At 46.2% G+C, this 20,133-nt stretch overlaps 1 protein-coding gene across 1 annotated transcript in view; it reads left to right on the top strand.

Annotated features, from left to right (window-relative positions):
* The window catches only part of CACNG3 (calcium voltage-gated channel auxiliary subunit gamma 3), an 80,633-nt gene extending 63,243 nt beyond the window's left edge, over window positions 1-17,390 (top strand). Inside the window, exons 2-4 of the mRNA XM_069485992.1 lie at window positions 5,373-5,456; window positions 11,694-11,834; window positions 16,338-17,390. Coding sequence (XP_069342093.1) covers window positions 5,373-5,456; window positions 11,694-11,834; window positions 16,338-16,849 — 737 coding nt within the window. The 3' untranslated portion in view covers window positions 16,850-17,390. The remainder of the gene's footprint in view (window positions 1-5,372; window positions 5,457-11,693; window positions 11,835-16,337) is intronic.
* Window positions 17,391-20,133: the final 2,743 nt, after the last annotated feature.

The raw sequence follows: 20,133 nt of genomic DNA, 5'->3' as shown, positions 1-20,133 counted from the left end.
AGAAACACGCCTCCTTTCCGCTGATTAACTTCTAATTAACCTTCAGGTCTCAGCTTAGACATCATTTCACTCAACATTCAGGTAAAAAAAAAATATTCTACTGAGTTATCAGGTGAGAGACTTTTGGGTGTTGGGGGAAGCGCTTTTACTTTTAATCGTTTCCATCTTGTTTGGATTTTCCAACTGTGTACATATATTCTTTTAATTTAAAAGGGATTATCGGAATAAGGGATAATGGACTGCTTCTTTTTTTCTTTGTAATGTTTCTCTGCATTGAAAAAATACCCTAATAAATGTTACTTTTAAATGCTGGTACCCACAATGACTTAATTATCACTGCTTTGTTGTATGGTTTAATATCATATAAGAAACCACCGCACTGAGTTTTTTTCATTCATTCTAATGTTTTTTTTGGTTTTTTAGCAAATTGCTTTCCCCAAGAATTAGCCCCAAGTAGACTAATTCTATCACCTGGGAAAAAAATGGTAGTTTTATCCTATTGTTTTCTGTTGCTTATAACTCTTAATTCTGTTTTATTCCTTCTCATGCTAGCTAGACCTTGCAGAACCCTGGTAAATAATAGATTCAATGGTGGACATTCTTGTCTCATTCTTGATTTTAATAAAAATATTTCTAAGGTTTGACCTTTAAGAAGGATTATCAGAAGTTATAGCTAGATGGGAAGAATAAGTTCCAGCATTCTGTAGGACTATAGGGTGAATATAGTGAACAATAATTTAGTGCATATTTTCCAAAAAGCTAGAAGAAAGGATTTGGAATGTTTACAATACAAAGAAATGATAAACGTTCTAGGTGATGGATATGCTATTACCCTGATTTGCTCATTACACATTGTATGCATGTATCAAAATATCACTCTGCATCCCATAAATATGTACAATTATTACATGTCAACTAAAAATAAAAGGTGGAAAAGGGAATGTTGGTTTAAGGGCGGCACCCTTTCTCGTATTCTTCCATTGTCTGAACCAGAGATTGTCTGAACCAGAACATTATTGGCACAATCATCTCTGCTGAGGATGAGGCTGTGGTCACCACAAAGCCAGTCTCTGCAACTATGTTAATACTTCCACACTTCAGGAAATTTCTCTTGGCTCTACCGTCCATTTCAAACCTCTTCCTGGGGTCCTGGGCAATCTCACAGCCCAGTTCTTACGTCTGCCCTATGCTGGGTCCCCATCACCTCTCACCTATAACCACTGGATCTGTCCCCCAGACCAACCACCCTCAATCCTCTTCCCGGTTTGTGTCATTCCTGATTTCTACTTCTCTCTGCTCCAATGTCTTAGCTTAAAGCTGTGCTAAGACAGTGTTTGTCTCTACATCCTGACTTCATCCTTGCAGTTTGAACGTTTCCAACATCTCTCTTGGTTCCATCCCCTGCAGGTGGTGGCGAGTCCAACCCCATTCTATTTTTCTTAGATTTACTGTTATGGGGAAATACTCCTAAGAAAATGAGAGCAAGAAGGAAGAACAGCATGATCTCAATTTTGTAAAACCATTTGTGTGTGAAAGCACAGGGGAAAAAAGCCTGGAAGGAAATATGCAAAAATGCTAAGTAGTGGTTATTTCTGGGGAGCAAGCAATATGCTACTTATATGAATGGCCAAGTTCACTTTGTGATGAGTGTAGGCTTTGGGATGCCAGCAGCTTCATTTTCAGTATGGAGTCTTTCTTAGGGAAATTCTTGATTCTATTTCCTTATATATTGCCTTTTAAAATCTCACCATGGTGCCAATGTGTCTCTTATGGTCTAAAATACCTACCCAAACCAATGGTAATAATAGCTATAATTTATTGAGTTCTTACTATGTGCCAAGGTCTGTACTGAACGTTTTACATCATTGCCTGATTAAAAGATTTATGTGTAAAGTGCTGAGAACAGCAACTGGTGCTCTAACTATGATTACTGCCTCAATTAATTCTTATGGCAACTCCATGAAGTTACTATTATTATCTTCACACTGTAGAAGAAGAAACTGAGGTTTGGAGGTAATTCACTGTAGGTACCACGGCTAGGAAGTGGCTGAGTCAGGATTCATATCCAAGTGTGTCACCAAAGACTGGGCTCTTACTAAATACATTTTGATTCAAGGGTTGCAAACTCAAATATCTACAGGGCCAGGCAAGTAACATGGGGCCAGGTGGGGACTTTGGCCAACTGGGGGGTTTGTCCAGCTAAAAGAATACAATTCCTAGAGTGGTTAGAAACTCTGGCTTTGGAGTCAGCCAGACCTACACTTAAGTGCACCATTTACTAGCTGTGTCCTTGGGCTGACTTTGCTAAGCCTCAGTTTCCTCATTCGTAAAATAGGGATCATAATACCAGGCACCTTATGAGGCTGGTTTGAGAGCTCAAGAGGATAAAGCATGTAAAATACTTAGGATGGCACCTGGTATATAAAAAGTGCTCAATGTGTGTTACTCATGATTTAGTGCCCAGTCAACTGAAAGGGGAGAGGGCTTAGAAACAAACAGGCATATGTGAATGAAACTCTAAAGTCCGAACAAGAATAAGGAAGGCCTTTTTTCAATATCAGGGAAGAAATTATGGGTCTGTATTTCTTCCAAGAATTTCCTTGAGTCTTCTCTCCTGAACCCCATTCTTGGTCCTGAGTCTGTTCCTTGCCTGGTAACCAAGGAGATGTTCTACATATTTCATCACATTTATAATGAAATGCTCCTGGCTTGGAGTCTACTTGTAGTAGGAATTAAATATATGGCACTTTTATTATTATTAGATAATAATAGACATAATGATAGTAGACACCATGATAATGGCACCACTCAGTGCAAGGATGAAACCACAGGCTTTGGAATGTGGATTCTGTCACTCACCAGCTATGACCCCTTCATCTCCTCTGTGATCCATCATTGTATTGTCCACAGAAAAGAACCCAAACTCTGTAAAAATAATTTAAAGAGGTTAATTCTGAGCTGAGTATGTGTGACCCTGGCCCAGAGAGCCAGGCCCAAGAAGCCTTGAGCAAGTGGTCTCATGCAGGAGTGGAGAACTCATGGCCTTCTGATTTCAAGATTGTTCTTTTTAAAGTACCACACGAGGCAAGAAAAGTTTCATCTATCTCTACTGCACCCCTTTTAATAAAAGGATTTGTTCTGTAAAATCTGGATTCAGTAGAAAGGCTGCACTTAAGGACCTAGAAGGCCACGTGTAGTCTTAAGGCCACAGGTTCCCTAATACGTGGAAGACATATGTTGGTTTGGCCTGAAAAGTCAGGACATTTCAAAGCAAGGAATTACAGGTTATAGGTGGGTTTAAAAATTCTTTGATTTGTAATTGGTTAAAAAAAATGAAGCTTTGGCCGGGCGCAGTGGCTCACGCCTGTAATTCTAACACTCTGGGAGGCCGAGGTGGGAGGATTGCTCGAGGTCAGGAGTTCGAGACCAGCCTGAGCAAGAGAGAGACCCCGGTCTCTACTAAAAATAGAAAGAAATTATATGGACAGCTAAAAATATATATATAGAAAAATTAGCCGGGCATGGTGCCAATAGTCCCAGCATGCCTATAGTCCCAGCTACTCAGGAGGCTGAGGCAGAAGGGTTGCTTGAGCCCAGGAGTTTGAGGTTGCTGTGAGCTAGGCTGATGCCACGGCACTCTAGCCCGGGCAACAGAGCGAGACTTTGTCTCAAAAAGAAAAAAAATGAAGCTTTGTCTAAAGGCTTGGAATGTTTTAAGTTAAGGAAGTCTGTTCATCAGAGACAAGCCACCAGGCATATACCCAGACTCAAGTGATCTGTTAAGTAAATTGATGACCTACAGGTGTGGTTTAAGCTTTGTCTTGCACAGCCTTCGGCCGGTTAATGAGTTACAAAAGATGTCTCCAAGAAGGGAAGGGGCATGACAAGCATGTCTGACCTCCCTTCTCCTGGCCAGCAACTCAGTAAACAAGAGTAAACAAGATACGGAATGTGAGGTTTCAGCTATGTGCTTAGCCCACTGGAAGCACTGAATAAGTGTCAGCCATTACTGTGACATGCCTAGAGCTTCGCAAAAACTATCTCACGTTCACGTATGGCTTTATTTCACCTACAATAACTGCTCTGAAATATAAGCCCAGCTCTGTCTGATTCTGAGCCTTGTCCATTTTCCACGACACCACACTGCCCCTGCCCCCTTTCCATGCTGCCCCCCTGGGCAGGGACCGGGACAAGAAGGCATCATTTCATGCTGTGTTGTGGTGAGACGTTTGGAAAATTGTTTGTCATTGATAGGAACTGGCAAGCCATTAACTGCCCCCAGAGATTGGTTAATTGGCTAGTTAACCAACACCCACAAGGCTTACCAAACACCCACAACTGAGTTAAGTCAAGTTTCTAATGAAGAGAGGAAGGGAAGTCAGTGCAGACAGTAGCTCCAAGATGCATCCGTCGGCAAATCCGTGGCTCCCGAGGGAGTGAGCCACACGGCAAGACACAGTGTGAGGTATGATCTTTGGGGAGGGAGACGGGGAAGGGGCTGGCCCTGTGGTCAGATGTGAGCACTGCTGGGGAGAGCGGACTATGCTGGAATGCCTGGGTTCAGATATTTATTTATTTAGAGACAGAGTCTCACTCCGTTGCCTAGGCTAGAGAGCAGTGGCGTCAGCCTAGCTCACAGCAACCTCAAACTCCTGGGTTCAAGAGATCCTCCTGCCTCAGCCTCCCGAGTAGCTGGGACTACAGGCATGCGCCACCATGCCCGGCTAATTTTTTCTATATATATTTTTAGTTGTCCATATAATTTCTTTCTATTTTTAGTAGAGACGGGGGGGAGGGGGGTCGTCTCGCTCTTGCTCAGGCTGGTCTCAAACACCTGAGCTCAAACGATCCACCCGCCTCCGCCTCCCAGAGTGCTGGGATTACAGGTGTGAGCCACCGCGCCGAGCCTGGGTTCAGATCTTGATTGGAATTCTGGCTCCAGTGCGTGCCTGAGGGATTTCAAGCAGAATTCTTAAGCCCAGTGTCCTCACCTGTAAAATGGGAAGATCTAATAAGCTGATGTACTTAAATTCCACCTGCTTTTTCCTTCACTGATCAGGGGAGAGGAGGAAGATAAGAAGATAGTCCTCATAATCGGTGCTTATGCTTCCTGGTGTTTCACCCTTCTACATGGGTCCCAACATCACACAAAATCTAAGCAGCAGCAAATATTAGTCTTCTGCTTTTTATTGTTTATTTTTTGCCTCTCCTGGTCTCCTTTTGGTGCCCTCAAGAAAGATGCGGTTGGGCCTCCCTTAGGCACAGCCCCCAGCAACCAGCAAAAGGATCTGCACCGTGGGGGTGAGGACCCAGGCTGGGCCCCAGAGGCCCCGTCGCCGCCCCCTGGCTCAAGGCTGTATTTGTTTCCGCAGGGGCTTTCCGAGGTGTGTGCAAGAAAATCGATCACTTCCCTGAAGATGCTGACTACGAACAGGACACGGCTGAGTATCTCCTGCGTAAGTTCCCCAGCTTCTTGGGTCTCCCCTGGCGGCAAGGGAAGGGTCCCTGCCATCACTCAGCTCCCTCCGAGTTTGAGGTTTCTCGGGATCCATCCCTAGAAATGGATAAATGCAAAGGAGCTTCAGATGCCACTAGACAATGACATTCAAGTGGTTCTGATATCGATGTCTCTTTTCCTTTCAATGAACCAGAAATAGAAAGGAAAGAAAAAAGTAGGTGAGTCAAAACCAAAAGGTTCTTTTTAGTCTGCTTAGGAGAAAAACATAAGGAATTTTCTTGAACTTGAAGACAGGTTTTCACCTTCCCCAGAGGGTTGACTTGAGGTGCTAATGGGCACAGTGCTAATGGGTGAGGTGAGGTGCTAATGGGCGAGGTCCCAAGGGAAAAGGCCTGGGAGAAGAAATACAAACCAAACATCACCTCTCCTTTGACTTCCCTTCAGTTTCAATCTTACTGGGACAGGACCAGTGTCTCCATAGGATTTTTCCAAGGTCAGTCACCTGGATATGACACGAACTGTCACAACGATAGCATGTGGGAGCTAGTAGAGCGTGGTGGCTTCGAGCAAGCCTCCTGGAATTGGCTTTGACCCTGGTTTGACTCCCTACTAGCTGGATTGGCCCCTGGGCAAGTTGCTTCACCTCTCTAGCTCTTAAATTTCTTCATCTATTCTGAAATGGAGATTATAATATCATCTATCTGACAGGGTCATGAAAATGAAATAAGCTAATGCATATTACACTTAGCTCCGGGCCCAACACGTAGTCACGAGGCAATATGTGTTAGCTCTTGCTGGTTGCATGGGATTAGCAATAGCAAAGTTCAACTGCAGACATGGCCTGACATTGGTCCGGGCACAGAGAGAAACTTGGTTTGGGATTTAAATGTGACTTCTTCAGCAAAAATGTATATCCAGTTCACGCAAAAGGAAAATGCTAAGGCATTGACTCATTTGCTATTCAGGAGTGTTAAATTTAAGGTGTTTTTTCCTAACTGCCATTTTAAATTAAAACTCCAAGTAATTGTCCTATTCAGATTATGTTTGTAGCTCATAGCTTAAGAAGCGTGTTTTTAAAATTAAAATCATTTTAAGCTCTGGGAGGCCGAGGCGGGTGGATCGCTCAAGGTCAGGAGTTCGAGACCAGCCTGAGCAAGAGCGAGACCCCGTCTCTACTAAAAATAGAAAGAAATTATATGGACAACTAAAAAAATATATATATAGAAAAATTAGCCGGGCATAGTGGTGCATGCCTGTAGTCCCAGCTACTCGGGAGGCTGAGGCAGGAGGATCGCTTGAGCCCAGGAGTTTGAGGTTGCTGTGAGCTAGGCTGACGCCACGGCACTCACTCCAGCCTGGGCAACAAAGTGAGACTCTGTCTCAAAAAAAAAAAAAAAAAAAAAAAAAATCATTTTAAGCTTTAATCATGCCTGCTGGTCTGCAGATGGCTGTGGATCTTAATCACGGAACAGTATGAGCAGTGCGGTCAATGTGAAAGGAACAGTTGTTTTCAGGCTAACTTTTTAACATAAACATATTATTTATCATTTTGGTCCTTATCCATCCACTAGAATTTATCCAAACCCCCTCACATCAGCAGCTCAAAAGGATTTGGTGTGGGGAGGAACAGCCACATGTACAGACATAGCCTGACCAAAGTTTGGGGGATGACACAGGTTACTTGGACCTCCTCAAAACAGAACAGCTTTATAGTCCTCACAAATGGATTTTCCTGGAATGCCCATCGTTTTTCTTTGTTTTTCTTTCCTACTTTGATAAAATATTTTCACATTTGCCCTGTTGAAGGGTAAACAGAACTGTGACTTCTTTTTTTCTTTTTTTTTGAGACAGAGTCTCACTCTGTTGCCCGGGCTAGAGTGCCGTGGCATCAGCCTAGCTCACAGCAACCTCAAACTCCTGGGTTCAAGCGATCCTCCTGCCTCAGCCTCCCGAGTAGCTGGGACTACAGGCATGCGCCACCATGCCCGGCTAATTTTTTCTATATATTTTTTAGTTGTCTGGCTAATTACTTTCTCTTTTTTTAGTAGAGCCCGGGTCTCGCTCTTGCTCAGGCTGGTCTCGAATTCCTGACCTCGAGCGATCCTCCCGCCTTGGCCTCCCAGAGTGCTAGGATTACAGGCGTGAGCCACCGTGCCCGGCACAGAACCGTGACTTCTATTTCATAACTTGCAAAGCTGGTTTTTGGAGTTCTTCTGAGAGGTCAATTGCTTTTCCAGCAAGGCATTCCCCCAGCCCCCTGGGAAAATGGGATCCTCTGTTCCTTCCTCTCCCCTCACCCCCACCAGATGGTCCACCTAAGCTTCACCAATAGCCACAGAATCCAGCTAAGGTTAAGGAGAGGCCTTTCCTGCTGGGAATTCTGGAATCAATCCCTGACCCAGCCACACAGGGCCAGGGGCATGTCCCAGAGGGGTCTCCCTGCCCATCCAGTGTTTACGCTGCCAGTTCCTGCTGTGACCCCTGTTAATGGAAAAAAAACAAACTCTGTAAAATAATTTAAAAGAGGTTTATTCTGAGTCAATATGAGTGACCACATCCCTTGGGGAGACACAATTTCAAGAATTCCTGAGAAAGTGGTCCCAAGGTGGTCAGGTTAGTTTAGTTTTATACATTTGGGGGACATAGGAATTGCAGGTAAAATCATAAATCAATATATGAAAGGTATACATTGGTCTGGCCCGAAAAGCTGGGATATCTTGAAACAGGGGCTTGCAAGTCATAGGTGGACTTAGAAATTCTTTAACTGGCAATTAGTTGAGAGAGTTAAGCTTTGTCTAAAAATTTGGAGTCAATAGGAAGAATGCCCAAGTTAAGATAAAGTGGTCTGTTATCTGTCATGTGATACCATGCCAGCAAAAAAGACCTGTTTAACTAGATTTTATGCATTGGAAGGCATGATTTAACCCCTGCCTTGCCTGGCCTTACGTCTTGCTTATAATTTGGTATCTTATTCCCTCAGAGAGTGTTTTGTCAGTCTCATGATCCCTATTTTATCATTAATGTTGGTCAATCGTTGTGTCTAAACTCCAAAAGGGAGGGGGTATAAAGAGACATGTCCAACCTCCCTTCCCTTCATGGTCAAGAACTCAATTTTAAGGTTTTTCCAGGGTCCCCTTGGCCAAGAGAGCATCTATGCAGCCAGTGGGGGACTTAGGACCTTATTTTTAGTTTACACCCCCAACCCTGGTAGAACTGAGATTCTACATATTGATTTGTCTGCTGTTTTCCTTTCTCATGTGCTCTTTGGGGGAGATGACAGCTTAAACCCATAGCAGAAGGCTTAACAGCCCACGGTTCTGTTGACTAGAAACTCCCATAACACAGCATTAGACTCAGCAAAGTCCTGCTCAGACCCTGACGGTGGAAATTCACTCGAACAAGCTCCCTTCCCCATCCTTACGACCCTAACTTAGCCCCAGATAGTTTGGGGAGAAGAAACAGAGAAGGAAGATAGTAAAACCTCTTGGTTCTGAAGCCACCATGTGTTCAGTGGGCTAAACACAAGTGCAGAATGGACTCCAACTGACTTGGGAGAAAACAGCAGCCAACAATGTCCTGTCCGAGGCAGACAACCACAGCCAGAGTTAGAGAATCTGGTCACATTTCATTTGTGGGGCAGAGAGTGGAGTCCGGCCACCAGTGGGTTGCCGAACGGTCACAGCACCATTTGGTAAAGTCACATTTACACATCTCATAGCCACACATTTCACACATATACTTTTATAGCCAACACAATTCAATAGCTTTGGGCATTCAGATCATTTCTTAGGGCACACCTCAATGGTTAATCATTCTTTGAAAAACTTTTTTAAATATACTCTTTTTTATCAATTATACTCATTACATTGAATATTTGAGCAATTCCTGTCAATACACAATGCAAATGATCCCTTTAAAGGTTAATTCACAAGATCCAAATAGGTGCTTAAAACAGTTGAGGCAGACCCACCGCTAATATCTGTGGGGGTCCAGGGCAAGGGTCCAGATGGAAACCCACAGGTCATACATGTAAATTTTTAGAAATTGTAAGTAGGCTGCACCCACAGCTGGGCCTATTACAAATAAGCTACACCCATACCCAGGACACCAGAGCCCCCTCCCTGGGATTGCCCCTCAACCTGGAGGCTAAAGGAGTCTTGGGGACCAGCCCTGCCTCCTGCAAGCCTGCATGGTAGCAAAGAAAATTTTTCAGAAGCCGGCAAGGACACTGATCTAATCAAGTCCCGGGGAGTCAAGGCCATCAGGATCCCCTCCCCCATGCTTGGCTTCTCCCAATAAGATTTCTAGACAGTCTGAAACCCTTCCCAAAACCTCCCCATCACAGCAGAGGGGTGAAAGGAGCGCAGTTATCTGGGGCCCTAGACTGCCTGGACCCCACGTTGGGTAATTTGAGGCAGCTGTCTTGAAACCGAAGCAAGAACCCTTCCATCTTCTCCTCGTTAAGAGAAACTCACCCCTGTGTGCCCCCATCCCCACACCCCAGGTCTCCCCCCTCACCCCTCCCAGGCAAACCCCGTGGACTAAATCAGTTACCAAATTTTCAGAAAACTTAAAAAAACAAGCAAACAAAAATGCAAAGAGCTTGGCAGTTGGAGCCTGAGCCATTGACATGCAGTAGCAAACAGAAAGGGCAGGAGCTAAACCATCAGGGAAACACACAGTGCATGTAGAGAGTAGAGCCTTGGATGCCCAGTAATGCGAACTAAGCTTTGAACCCCCCCAGGGCCAAAATGAACTCATGGCCCTTCCTGTCCTCTATGCTACTCCCTTCGTCAGCACCTGAGATCAAACACTCACACAGCCCGCAGCCAGTCCACACGCAAATTCCTTTGGCTTTACTTCCAAAACATAAAATACTGAATCCAACCACGTCTCCCCACCTCCGGTCTACCACCCCAGTCCAAGCCACAGTGGGCTCTCGTCTGGGTTCAAACAGGGCCCCACCCTCAGAGGGGCCCCACCCTTGGGTCAACGATCTGTGGTCACCATCTTGAAATTCTTAACAAATCTGGAACAAGAGGCCTCACATTTTTAGTTTCCAAAAGGCCCTGCAAGTTATGTAGCTGGTCCTGCCTGTTGTCTCCACTAGAACCTGAGCCCCATGAAGACAGGGCCCCTGGAGCTTTGGTACACCAGTAAGCCCAGAATTTATCCACCTGGTACATTCTGGGCAGGACTTACCGGGAAATAGTCTTATCCTTGTTGGGCAAATACTGGTATCCCCACCCAAGTCCTCCGCAGGACATTAGGGCCTATCCATGATCCGGAAACTAAGGCGTGGACACAGGGGCTTCCAGGACTCCATCAGTTCCTCACCCGTGTCCATTCTGAAGGGCAGTGCCTGCGCCTCGAGGTTGTAAACATTGCAGCTAGTAACCCAGCACCCGGCACAGCACCTGGCATCTAGTAGGTGCTGAAGAAATATTTGTTGAATGAATAAATAAATACATTTGTTCATTCCGTGACTAAAAGGGTATTAAATGGGTACTGCCAGACTCTGTTTGCAAATGTAGGTATGTGCTGGGAAAGATTTTGCTTTTGGATGAGTGGTGTGAGGTCTGAGAGAAGTCCCCGTGTACAGGTCTGGCTACATAATTTGCAAATGAAAATCCCAGGCTCCTGGTTCAAAATGCAGGCAAAAAAGGCCTTTTCCTTTCCTCTGTGATCCCTCTTGTGACCTGCCATGGTGTTTTTAATTTGCTGTTTAATATCACACTCCCTTGGGGGTAGGGGCACTCTCTAGGTGAGCGCAAATCTTCCCGGGGACCCGGAGCTTGTACCCAAACCTGATTTTCTTGTGTTCACGCCTAGACCCCCACCAGGGGCACAGGGTGGCAGTGGTCACGGGGCTGAGGCTGAGGGAGTCCCAGGGAGGCCTGGAGGTGGGAAGGTGTTGGTGGTGGGTGGCAGGTGGGGAGTGGGGAGGGCAGTCCCATATGCAACAAAGTTCCAAGCCTCCAGCGCATGCACCATCGTCCCCTCCGATTCACAACACACACATTCAAGGGTACAATCATTAAGACTCTCAGGATGGTGATTGCAGAGCACTGACCCCAAGTCCGGAGCCTCCTTCCAAACACAGGGCCCTGAGCGACTACACGGGTCTCACGCCCACGCACCTCTGTGCTGACTCCCCCTCGGGCAGCCCCTGCCCACGGTGGTGGATCCGGGGGCTGGCTGGGTGCAGGCAGAAGCGTCTTCCTTCTCTCTGCAGGGGCTGTGAGGGCTTCCAGTGTCTTTCCCATCCTCAGCGTCACGCTGCTGTTCTTCGGCGGGCTCTGCGTGGCAGCCAGCGAGTTCCACCGCAGCAGACACAATGTCATTCTCAGCGCGGGCATCTTTTTTGTCTCTGCAGGTGAGTGTCTGGCCCCCAGCCCTGATCTTGTCACAGACACCAAAGCAAAGCCAGGGCTGTGTGGAGAAGCAATGCTATTCGGGGCTCCCTCAGGGGAAAGAGCAAGAAAATGTGCAAGGATAAGAATGCAAAGAATTTCATCAGAACCAAAGATGCTGAAACTCCAGCTAAGGGTGGCATGAAGCAAAGACAGGGAGAGAACAGGGTGTCAGGGTCAGGAGAGAGAGAAAGAGAGAGAGAGACTGATTAACAGGAGAATGTGTGTGTATGTTTGTACATGTGCTAGGTGTGAACCGAGAGACCCAGTCAGTGTGTTTTAAAGGGCTCCACCCTTCCGTTCACTTGGGCACATTTACATACTATCTCTGGCCGTGTGCGGTATGCATTTGCCAGTTAACTGTTGTTCACAGTTTTGCAAGCGCTCACATCCTCGTATCACTGAAAGTATCTCTGAAAATACGGGAAAGACCAATAGCCCAAGATGCTCTCAGGGAGGCCCTTGCGATCAATAGCAGACCCGACCAGAGGGCGGCCCAGGGTGGCAAGGCGGACGAGAGACAATCTTCAGAAGAGGGTCCTGTTCTCTGCCTTCTCTCTCCTCCCTTCTCCACCTCTCCTCTGGCGTCCTCATCTTCCTCGATTTCCTCTGGGTTTTCATCTTTCCTCTCATCTCTTTACCGTCACTTTCCACTCCACCCCTGTCAAAGGTAGATCAATGCCATCTAGATGAAATGCTTTAGAGAAGCAAGAACAAGGCAGAAATGGGGGAAGATGGGGCTTGACTCTTTGGTGATGACTTTCCAACTTTGCAAGGTAATGGCAGAATATTTATTGAGACGAGAACAATGCAGGTGAGAAGGAGAGGCTTGCCCTCCCGGATCTGAATCCTGGCTCCACCAAGGGGGCCTTGGGAGTGTGACCAACTCCTTGTAACTTGGATTCCTTGACCATAACATGACGAACAATAATAGTATCAACTTCATGGTGGGTTGTTGGAAGCAGACTGAACATAAAAAGCACAATATCATTTTCTAGTATTGGAAAAGCAGCGACAATATAGTTCCCAAGTCTAAAGCTCGACATCCTGGTGCCCTACAAGACCTTGCTTAGGTTCCTGCCCCATTGTTTTCCCTTCTGTGAAATGAGAAAGTGGGACCACCCAGCTCTGACTGTCTAGAACTGACTCCAGCAGAGACTAGGGAGAAAGCTGCCATCTTGCCCTGGGGAATGTCGTCAGCCCAAAGGTGCTGGTGGCCTCTGACCACTCTCTGTGTGGACAGATGTTAACAGCTGGCAAACCCAGGGACTTATGTGGCTTTGAGGCATGATGATGTCACTGATGGCCCCATCTAGACCTTATAGGCTCTCCTGGATCCAGAGGATCAGGACCAATGTTGTGCTGATGTGAGAGTTTCCTAAGAACAAGAGAAGATCATTATTTTGTCCCCCAAGGGGATTGTTAGGCAAGAGTGTGTCACCAGCAACTTTCTTCTTACAAGAGGTGTTGTGTGGGATGGCAGGTAGATTAGACACGTAAGAACTAGAAAGCACATGGGTTCATGGAGAAAGCCCTGACAGGAAACAGGAAGCTTGGACTCAGCCCCTCCACTAATCTCCCTGAGCACCCCTAAGATCCTCTGTTTTTCCACCTCTAAAATGAAATGAGCGGAGAATTCAACCCTCTCTAAGTCTCTGTTTTGCTCAGCTGCTCTAAGGTTTGTGGTTTCAGGCAAGCAATCAAGAACCTATTATTGAGCACCTACTGTGTGCCAGGTTCTGTGCACAGTGCTCAAGAGCATGAGCTCTAAAGCCAGGCTACATGATGCAAGGCTTGACTGTACTACTTCCCTGCTGTGTAGCCTTGGGCAAGTCACTCAACCTCTCTGTGCCTCAATTTCCCCATTTGAAAAATGAGGATAATAACAGCCCCGCTTCTTGAGGTTGTTGAGAGGGTTAATGAGTTGGTATGCCCCAAGTAACCAGAAAGGTGCCTAGCATCAAATATGTGCTAAATACATAGCAGCTGTTGTTATATACATTGTACCGTTTAATTCTCACTGTCAACTCAAATCGTTCACTCATTCAACAAATATGCACTGTGCTCTCCCTGGGGGTCAGGCTCTGGGCTGAGTTATGGCCATAGGAATGAACAAGGTAACCCTAGTCCCTGCCCTCAGGGAGCTTGCAGTCTAATGGGTGGAACAAAATGACCATTCACATCGTGTTTTTCCCGAGCCTTGTTACTGAAATCTAAATCCACCATGGCTAAGAGTTCTGGGTTCAAATCTCACTTCAACCATTTCGTAGCCGTGTTCGACATGAAAAGTTACTTAATCCTCTCCATGTCTCAGCTTCCTCATCTGGAAAAGGGGGATAATTTTTTTAAAGGCAGGCCTATTGCAATGATTAATTGCAATGATGTATATAAAGGCTATGCACAGTACCTGGCATATAGTAAGTGCCCTATAAATGATTGACAACTCACTTGGCTTCTTGCCTCCTTTTACCTAGTCTGACATCTGAGCCTCTCTTTAAACTTCTCTTTCTTTCTTTCCTCCCCCGCCCCACCCAGCAAGACCTCCTTTTGGGGCTTCCCAAACTTTGCCACCAAAATTTCCCAGCTGGCAGAGGAGAGAGAGAACATGGCCCTGGGGAATCAGGAGGCATTGCTAGAAGCCACCTTCATTGAGCCAATATGTTTCTGAAGTCTGCCTCCCATTTAACTTAAAAATTCATGTGAATTCTGCTTTCTCCTTCTTATTATATCCATGTTCATTTTAATATAAAAGAATGTGTCTTCCCTACTAATCTTCAAGCCAAATTGACACTCCAGGAAGAGGAGCCGTTTTTCATCCTGTGGTTTCTTGCAGCCTGACACACAGAGCTTGATGTGTCAACCCCCAATATTGAGAAACAGCTCAGTAATGAGAACTTGCTGCCTACCTGCTGAATGCTTGTGTGGGTAGAGCCAAGAGGAGACAGGGCGGAAGCAGATGCTGGCCCTTCCCTCTGGGGGCAAGTTCTAGATGGAGTATGATCACAAGTTGTGTTCAAAATATTAATAACCCTAATGCATGTGCACCAGCCAATCAGAATGGTAGCACTGGAGCAAAGTCCTGTGGGTCCTGTTACACTGAGCTTTAATCCTTTGGTTGCTTGACTGTGAGCAGATCGAGGGGATACCCAGGAAGAGTATGGAACATTCCACAAATGGAGAGAGGACTCAGGAGGCTCCCGGAAATGGTTGCTCACCAACTGGTGTTGGGAACTTGAATGAGGGACAACCCCCATTTAGCACCACCCTGTACAGGTAGCCTAAATTCGGAGGCAAGCAGATGCCAGCTGGTGTACCAGCCTCCATGAGTCATTGCTGGCACCAAGCCCTGGATGAAGCCCTTGAAGCAAAGGGACAAAAGGAGACATTTCTTCCCCTTTGGAGCAATAACGTGAGAAAGGTAGCCAGACACGGGCACAGCCCTCCAAATCTACTGTTTCTTCTTACCACTCCCTAGGGTAGGATTCTTCTCCAATGGGCTGAGCAGCTATTTCCAATGCTATTCCGCTGGCACTTGGGGAAGCTAAGCCTGCAAGCCTTGTTTATTGGAGATAACAGCTTTGCGTTCCCCTATTCCTGACATTCAAACAACAGCTGAGCTAAAGCATTGTCTTATCCTGTGCAGATAAAAAGACTTGGTAAGCTAGTGTCTCTTCCCCATGGGTTTATTCATTCCCCAAATTGTAGCTCTAGACCCATATGCATTGGACAGCTCCACTGGGACTCTCCATAAGCACTTCCAACTCAGTGTATCCAAATCTCCCCTTTTCTCTAAGCCTGGTCTCTTTGCTGCCTCTTATTTTAGCTCAAAATGCCACCAGCCTCCTAATCGTCCAAGCTGGGACCCCAGTCAGTCATTCTCTGTTCCTTCTCTCACACTCCCTTGTCAACGGCTTTCATCTCCTAGCTCACCCCTATTCAGTTTTCAGGATCCAGCTCAAATGTCAACTCACCTTCACTGCACGGAGCTTAGTCTTTCTCTCTCCCTTTGCTCCTGAACCATTTGGTATGTCTCTGGTAGAGCTCTTACTGCATGTTGCTGTAATTGCATTTATATGTCAGTCTCTCCTGCTAATGGTAAGGAATTCAAGGGCAGGGACGTGTATCTTGTTTGTCTTCCTCATGACTTAGTGCCAAAGATTAAGTGTTGATGGAACAAATTGCTTCTAAGGGGAAATAAATGCATTCTGAGTTCTACCGCACTTGCTGTAGGAGGAGGGTGTATTCCTTAGCTGAGTGCACACTGCCTGGGACAGAACAGCAGAATTTTGCATTTCCCAAGAGACAGATCATGCAAGAAGAGCTCAGCGGTTGGATTTCCCAGCTCTAATCCATTCTCCTCTCTCCCTGTTACCTCCATGTTTTCTATAAATATTTCCAGACTCAAAGTGACAGTCACCTCTGAGGTTTATAAAAGATGTGTTTTTTTTCTTTTCCCCTTCTCTTAGGGTTAAGCAACATCATCGGCATCATCGTTTATATATCAGCCAACGCCGGAGACCCTGGGCAGCGTGACTCCAAAAAAAGTTACTCCTATGGCTGGTCCTTTTATTTCGGAGCCTTCTCTTTCATCATCGCGGAAATTGTAGGAGTGGTTGCCGTGCACATCTATATTGAAAAACATCAGCAGTTACGTGCCAAATCCCACTCAGAGTTCCTGAAGAAATCCACTTTTGCCCGCCTCCCGCCCTACAGGTATAGATTCCGGCGGCGGTCAAGTTCTCGTTCCACAGAGCCCAGATCCCGAGACCTGTCCCCCATCAGCAAAGGCTTCCACACCATCCCTTCCACCGACATCTCGATGTTCACCCTCTCCCGGGACCCTTCAAAGATCACCATGGGGACCCTCCTCAACTCCGACCGGGACCACGCGTTTCTACAGTTCCACAATTCCACGCCCAAAGAGTACAAAGAATCGCTGCATAATAATCCGGCCAACAGGCGCACCACGCCCGTCTGAACTGACCTCTGGCCTCTGCCCCACACCCAGCACAGCCTTGGGGGAAGTGTACAGAGATGTCTCTGAGGTTGCATGGCATGGTCCTCGTGATGGTATTACTTTTTACAAAGAATGAAACCAAATGGACTCAACCCTCTCCCACATTTGCCTGTCCACCTCCGAGTCCCAGCCCTCTGTCCCTCTCTCACTTTTCAAGCCGATCTTTAATGTCATTCCTCTCTCCGTATCTGTGCCAGATGTTTTCCTTTCTTCCTTCTTTACTGGAAGGACCTTCACATTCTTCCCTCCTTGGAAGAGGACTTTACTAAAAGTCACGGGTGGTGGCCAGGGCGGATTTCCGAATCCCGGTCAGGCGCGTTCATAGCTGTCCCCACTGTCTACCCACACAAATCCTCAGGAATCCAACCGCCCGGGCGGCCCTGAGGGAGCCATTCACCTTTCTGTGTTAGAAAAACATGACCAGAAATCAAAGATGTCAGAGCCCCGAAGCAGCTAATGTAATAAGCACTCATGTTATTAAAGGTTTTGCCTTGTTGTAACCCACTGAGCTGCTGGAGTTTTGTTGCTTCTGGGTATTTCCTACATAAACTCACTCCCCTGCCACTGAACTGGCTCCTCTCCGTCTTGAAAACTTACACTCCAGCCACCAGGAGCGATCCCTCTTCACCTGTTGAAGCCAGTATGGTGTTCCCCACAAATGCCAGAGTCCGTGTGTTTCTCCACTTGCATCCTTGGGGACGACCTGGGGCTGGGTGGGTGAACACTGGTGTTCAAGATCTAACTCTGGCACAGAGTAGCCCTAGAACCTTGGGCAAGTCACCCAAACTGCAAGCCTCAGTCTCCTCCTCTGTAAAATGGAACATGATAATAATGCTCTCCTTCGCAGAGTTGTGAGGTTTAAATAAAATATCATATGTAAAATGATTAGCACATTGTAAATAATAAATTTTTAAAAAATTTTTGGATGGATTCTAGGCAGTTAGCATCGTATTAATCTGCTTATGATGCTATAACAAAATATCACAGACTGGTAGCTTAAACTACAGACATTTATTTCCCATAGTGCTGGAGGCTGGGGAGTCCAAGATGGAGGTGTCAGCAGATTCAGTTCCTGGGGAGGGCTCTCTTTCTGACTTGTAGACAGCAGCCTTCTTGCTGCGTCCTCCCATGATGAACACAGGCAATCTCTTTCTCTTCCTCCTTTTATAAAACCCCAATCCCATTATGAAGGCTCCACCCTCATGACCTCATCTAACTCTAATTACCTCCCAAAGGCCCCATCTCCAAATACCATCCTACTGGAGGATAGGGCTTCAACATATACATTTTGGTCAGGAGATGGGGTGTAGCCACAATTCATTCTACAGCAAGCATCACTGCAGGAAGATAAAAGCCAAAGGAAAATTATTTCTGATGGGGGGAGGGAGAGAGTATACTTTGCATAGGTTCTGAGGGCTCTGGGAAGAGAGAGTGGAAGGACATTTGAATATTTTGAATATTTGATTTGGAAAGCATGAGAAATACGTCACCTCTGCCAAGAGTGACTTCCTTGTGCATTTCTGGCATATACCCAGGACTTCACACTTCCAGGGAGCTTCCTGCTTAGGGCTCCAGCGTTCTCGGAGGCAGGATGGCGGTCCTGAGAGCTCACACTTACCTAACGCTGCAGGGTGCCAGGCTGTGTTCTAGTGCCACACACGTAGGAAATCATTTCACCCTCCCAGTAACCACATGAATAAGATACTATTGATCTCCCCATCTTATCAATGAAGAAACTGAGGAAAGAGAGGTACATGACTTACCCGGATTTTATCCCCACTATGGTACAGAAGTCCTGGGAAACTAGTAACTTGCTTCCACTCACGCAGTGAGTTTTATTATCAAATGTGCACTAGGAGCGATTCATTTCATTCAACACGTAAGAGTCACTGCATGCAAACGACACTCACATACATCAGATTATATCATTCAATCCTCAAAACAACCATGTGTAGTAGGAATTATCATCTCCATTTTGGCAGATGAGGGAACAGAGGCTCAAAGAGAGTAAGCGTCTTGGGTGCTAATGAGCAAAGCCTGCATTCAGATCCAAGCCTCTGCTTCCTACATCAGGCTTCCCCGGTGTTCCAGCATTTTCCAAATCTCAGTCATCTGAGTACCACTCTTAGCAAGTTTTTCATATCCACATACCACATAAACAATTATTTCCCTAATGTTCTTCTGTAAACTTTTTGCTTCAATAAGTAGATTTTGAACGGGAGATTTATATCACTACTGGAAAAGGAAAACTGGAATTCCTTGCCATGAGCAAAAGGTAACTGAGAAAATAGATACAATAAAAACAATCACTCTGCATTCTGGCTGTCGCTTGTCCTAAGCAGAAGGCTGGCTGCCAGCTCTTTGACAAAAGGATATAACCGAAGTGTTAGAGAGGTGTGAAAAGATATTCTAGCACCAAAAGAAGATGCTTCCCTTGGCTTAATCAGAAGGACCAAAGGAGAACCCCAAAGGGAACACCTTTCTCACTGTGTCATTCGATGCTTTATGACACTGTGGCCGTGCATCCTAGCACATCATCTCCTCCCACTCTTGAGGAAAAGTGGCGCCTGTCACGCTTGGAGAGGGACAGATCTGAGAGCTGGAACAAATAGGTGATGAACACTGTGAACAGGAAGAGGCAGCCTCCAGACACCCTGGGAACTGGGAGTTTGTCAAAAACAGGCCATCTGGGGAGTTGATACAGGGTGGAGAGAAAGGTCCCAGGGTCTTAACTAGCTGGGCACCTGCCCTGGAGGCTAGGTATGAAGCTCTTACTGCAAAGACCAGAGAGCTGGAGGAGAGAAATGGGCATTTGAGCCCTGGAAGGACCCCCTACACCGTCACTGCAAAGCTTTGACACAGCGAGCCTCAGGGTGCTTTTGCTTAACCACTGCTCAGCGGGACCCAGCTGGCTGGCATCAAATAAATATTAATATTATCACTTCCAGGTAGCAGCCAGGATTCTGGCCAATCCTTGCCGTCCAAATCCCTGTGGAGAGCATTCCCATTCACTCAGCCACGACCCTGTGTGTCAAGCACTGTGCCATGAACTTCACTTACTTTGTCTCGTTTAATCCTAATTTTGTGTTGTTGTTAAGCCCATGGGCTTCATGTTGAAACTTGCAAGTAGACAGCAAAGCAGGTACACAAACCCATGCCTGCCTGACTCCAGAGCCTACGCACAGCCATTCGCTAAGCTCTCCTGGTCACGCTTCTCAAATCTCTTGCTCCATCACCGAGTTCTC

Source organism: Eulemur rufifrons, chromosome 14 (assembly GCF_041146395.1).
Source record: "Eulemur rufifrons isolate Redbay chromosome 14, OSU_ERuf_1, whole genome shotgun sequence".
In the NCBI taxonomy this organism is placed as follows: domain Eukaryota; kingdom Metazoa; phylum Chordata; class Mammalia; order Primates; family Lemuridae; genus Eulemur; species Eulemur rufifrons.
The sequence above is the reverse complement of the archived record's forward strand: the minus strand, read 5'-3'. Positions and strand labels throughout refer to the sequence as shown.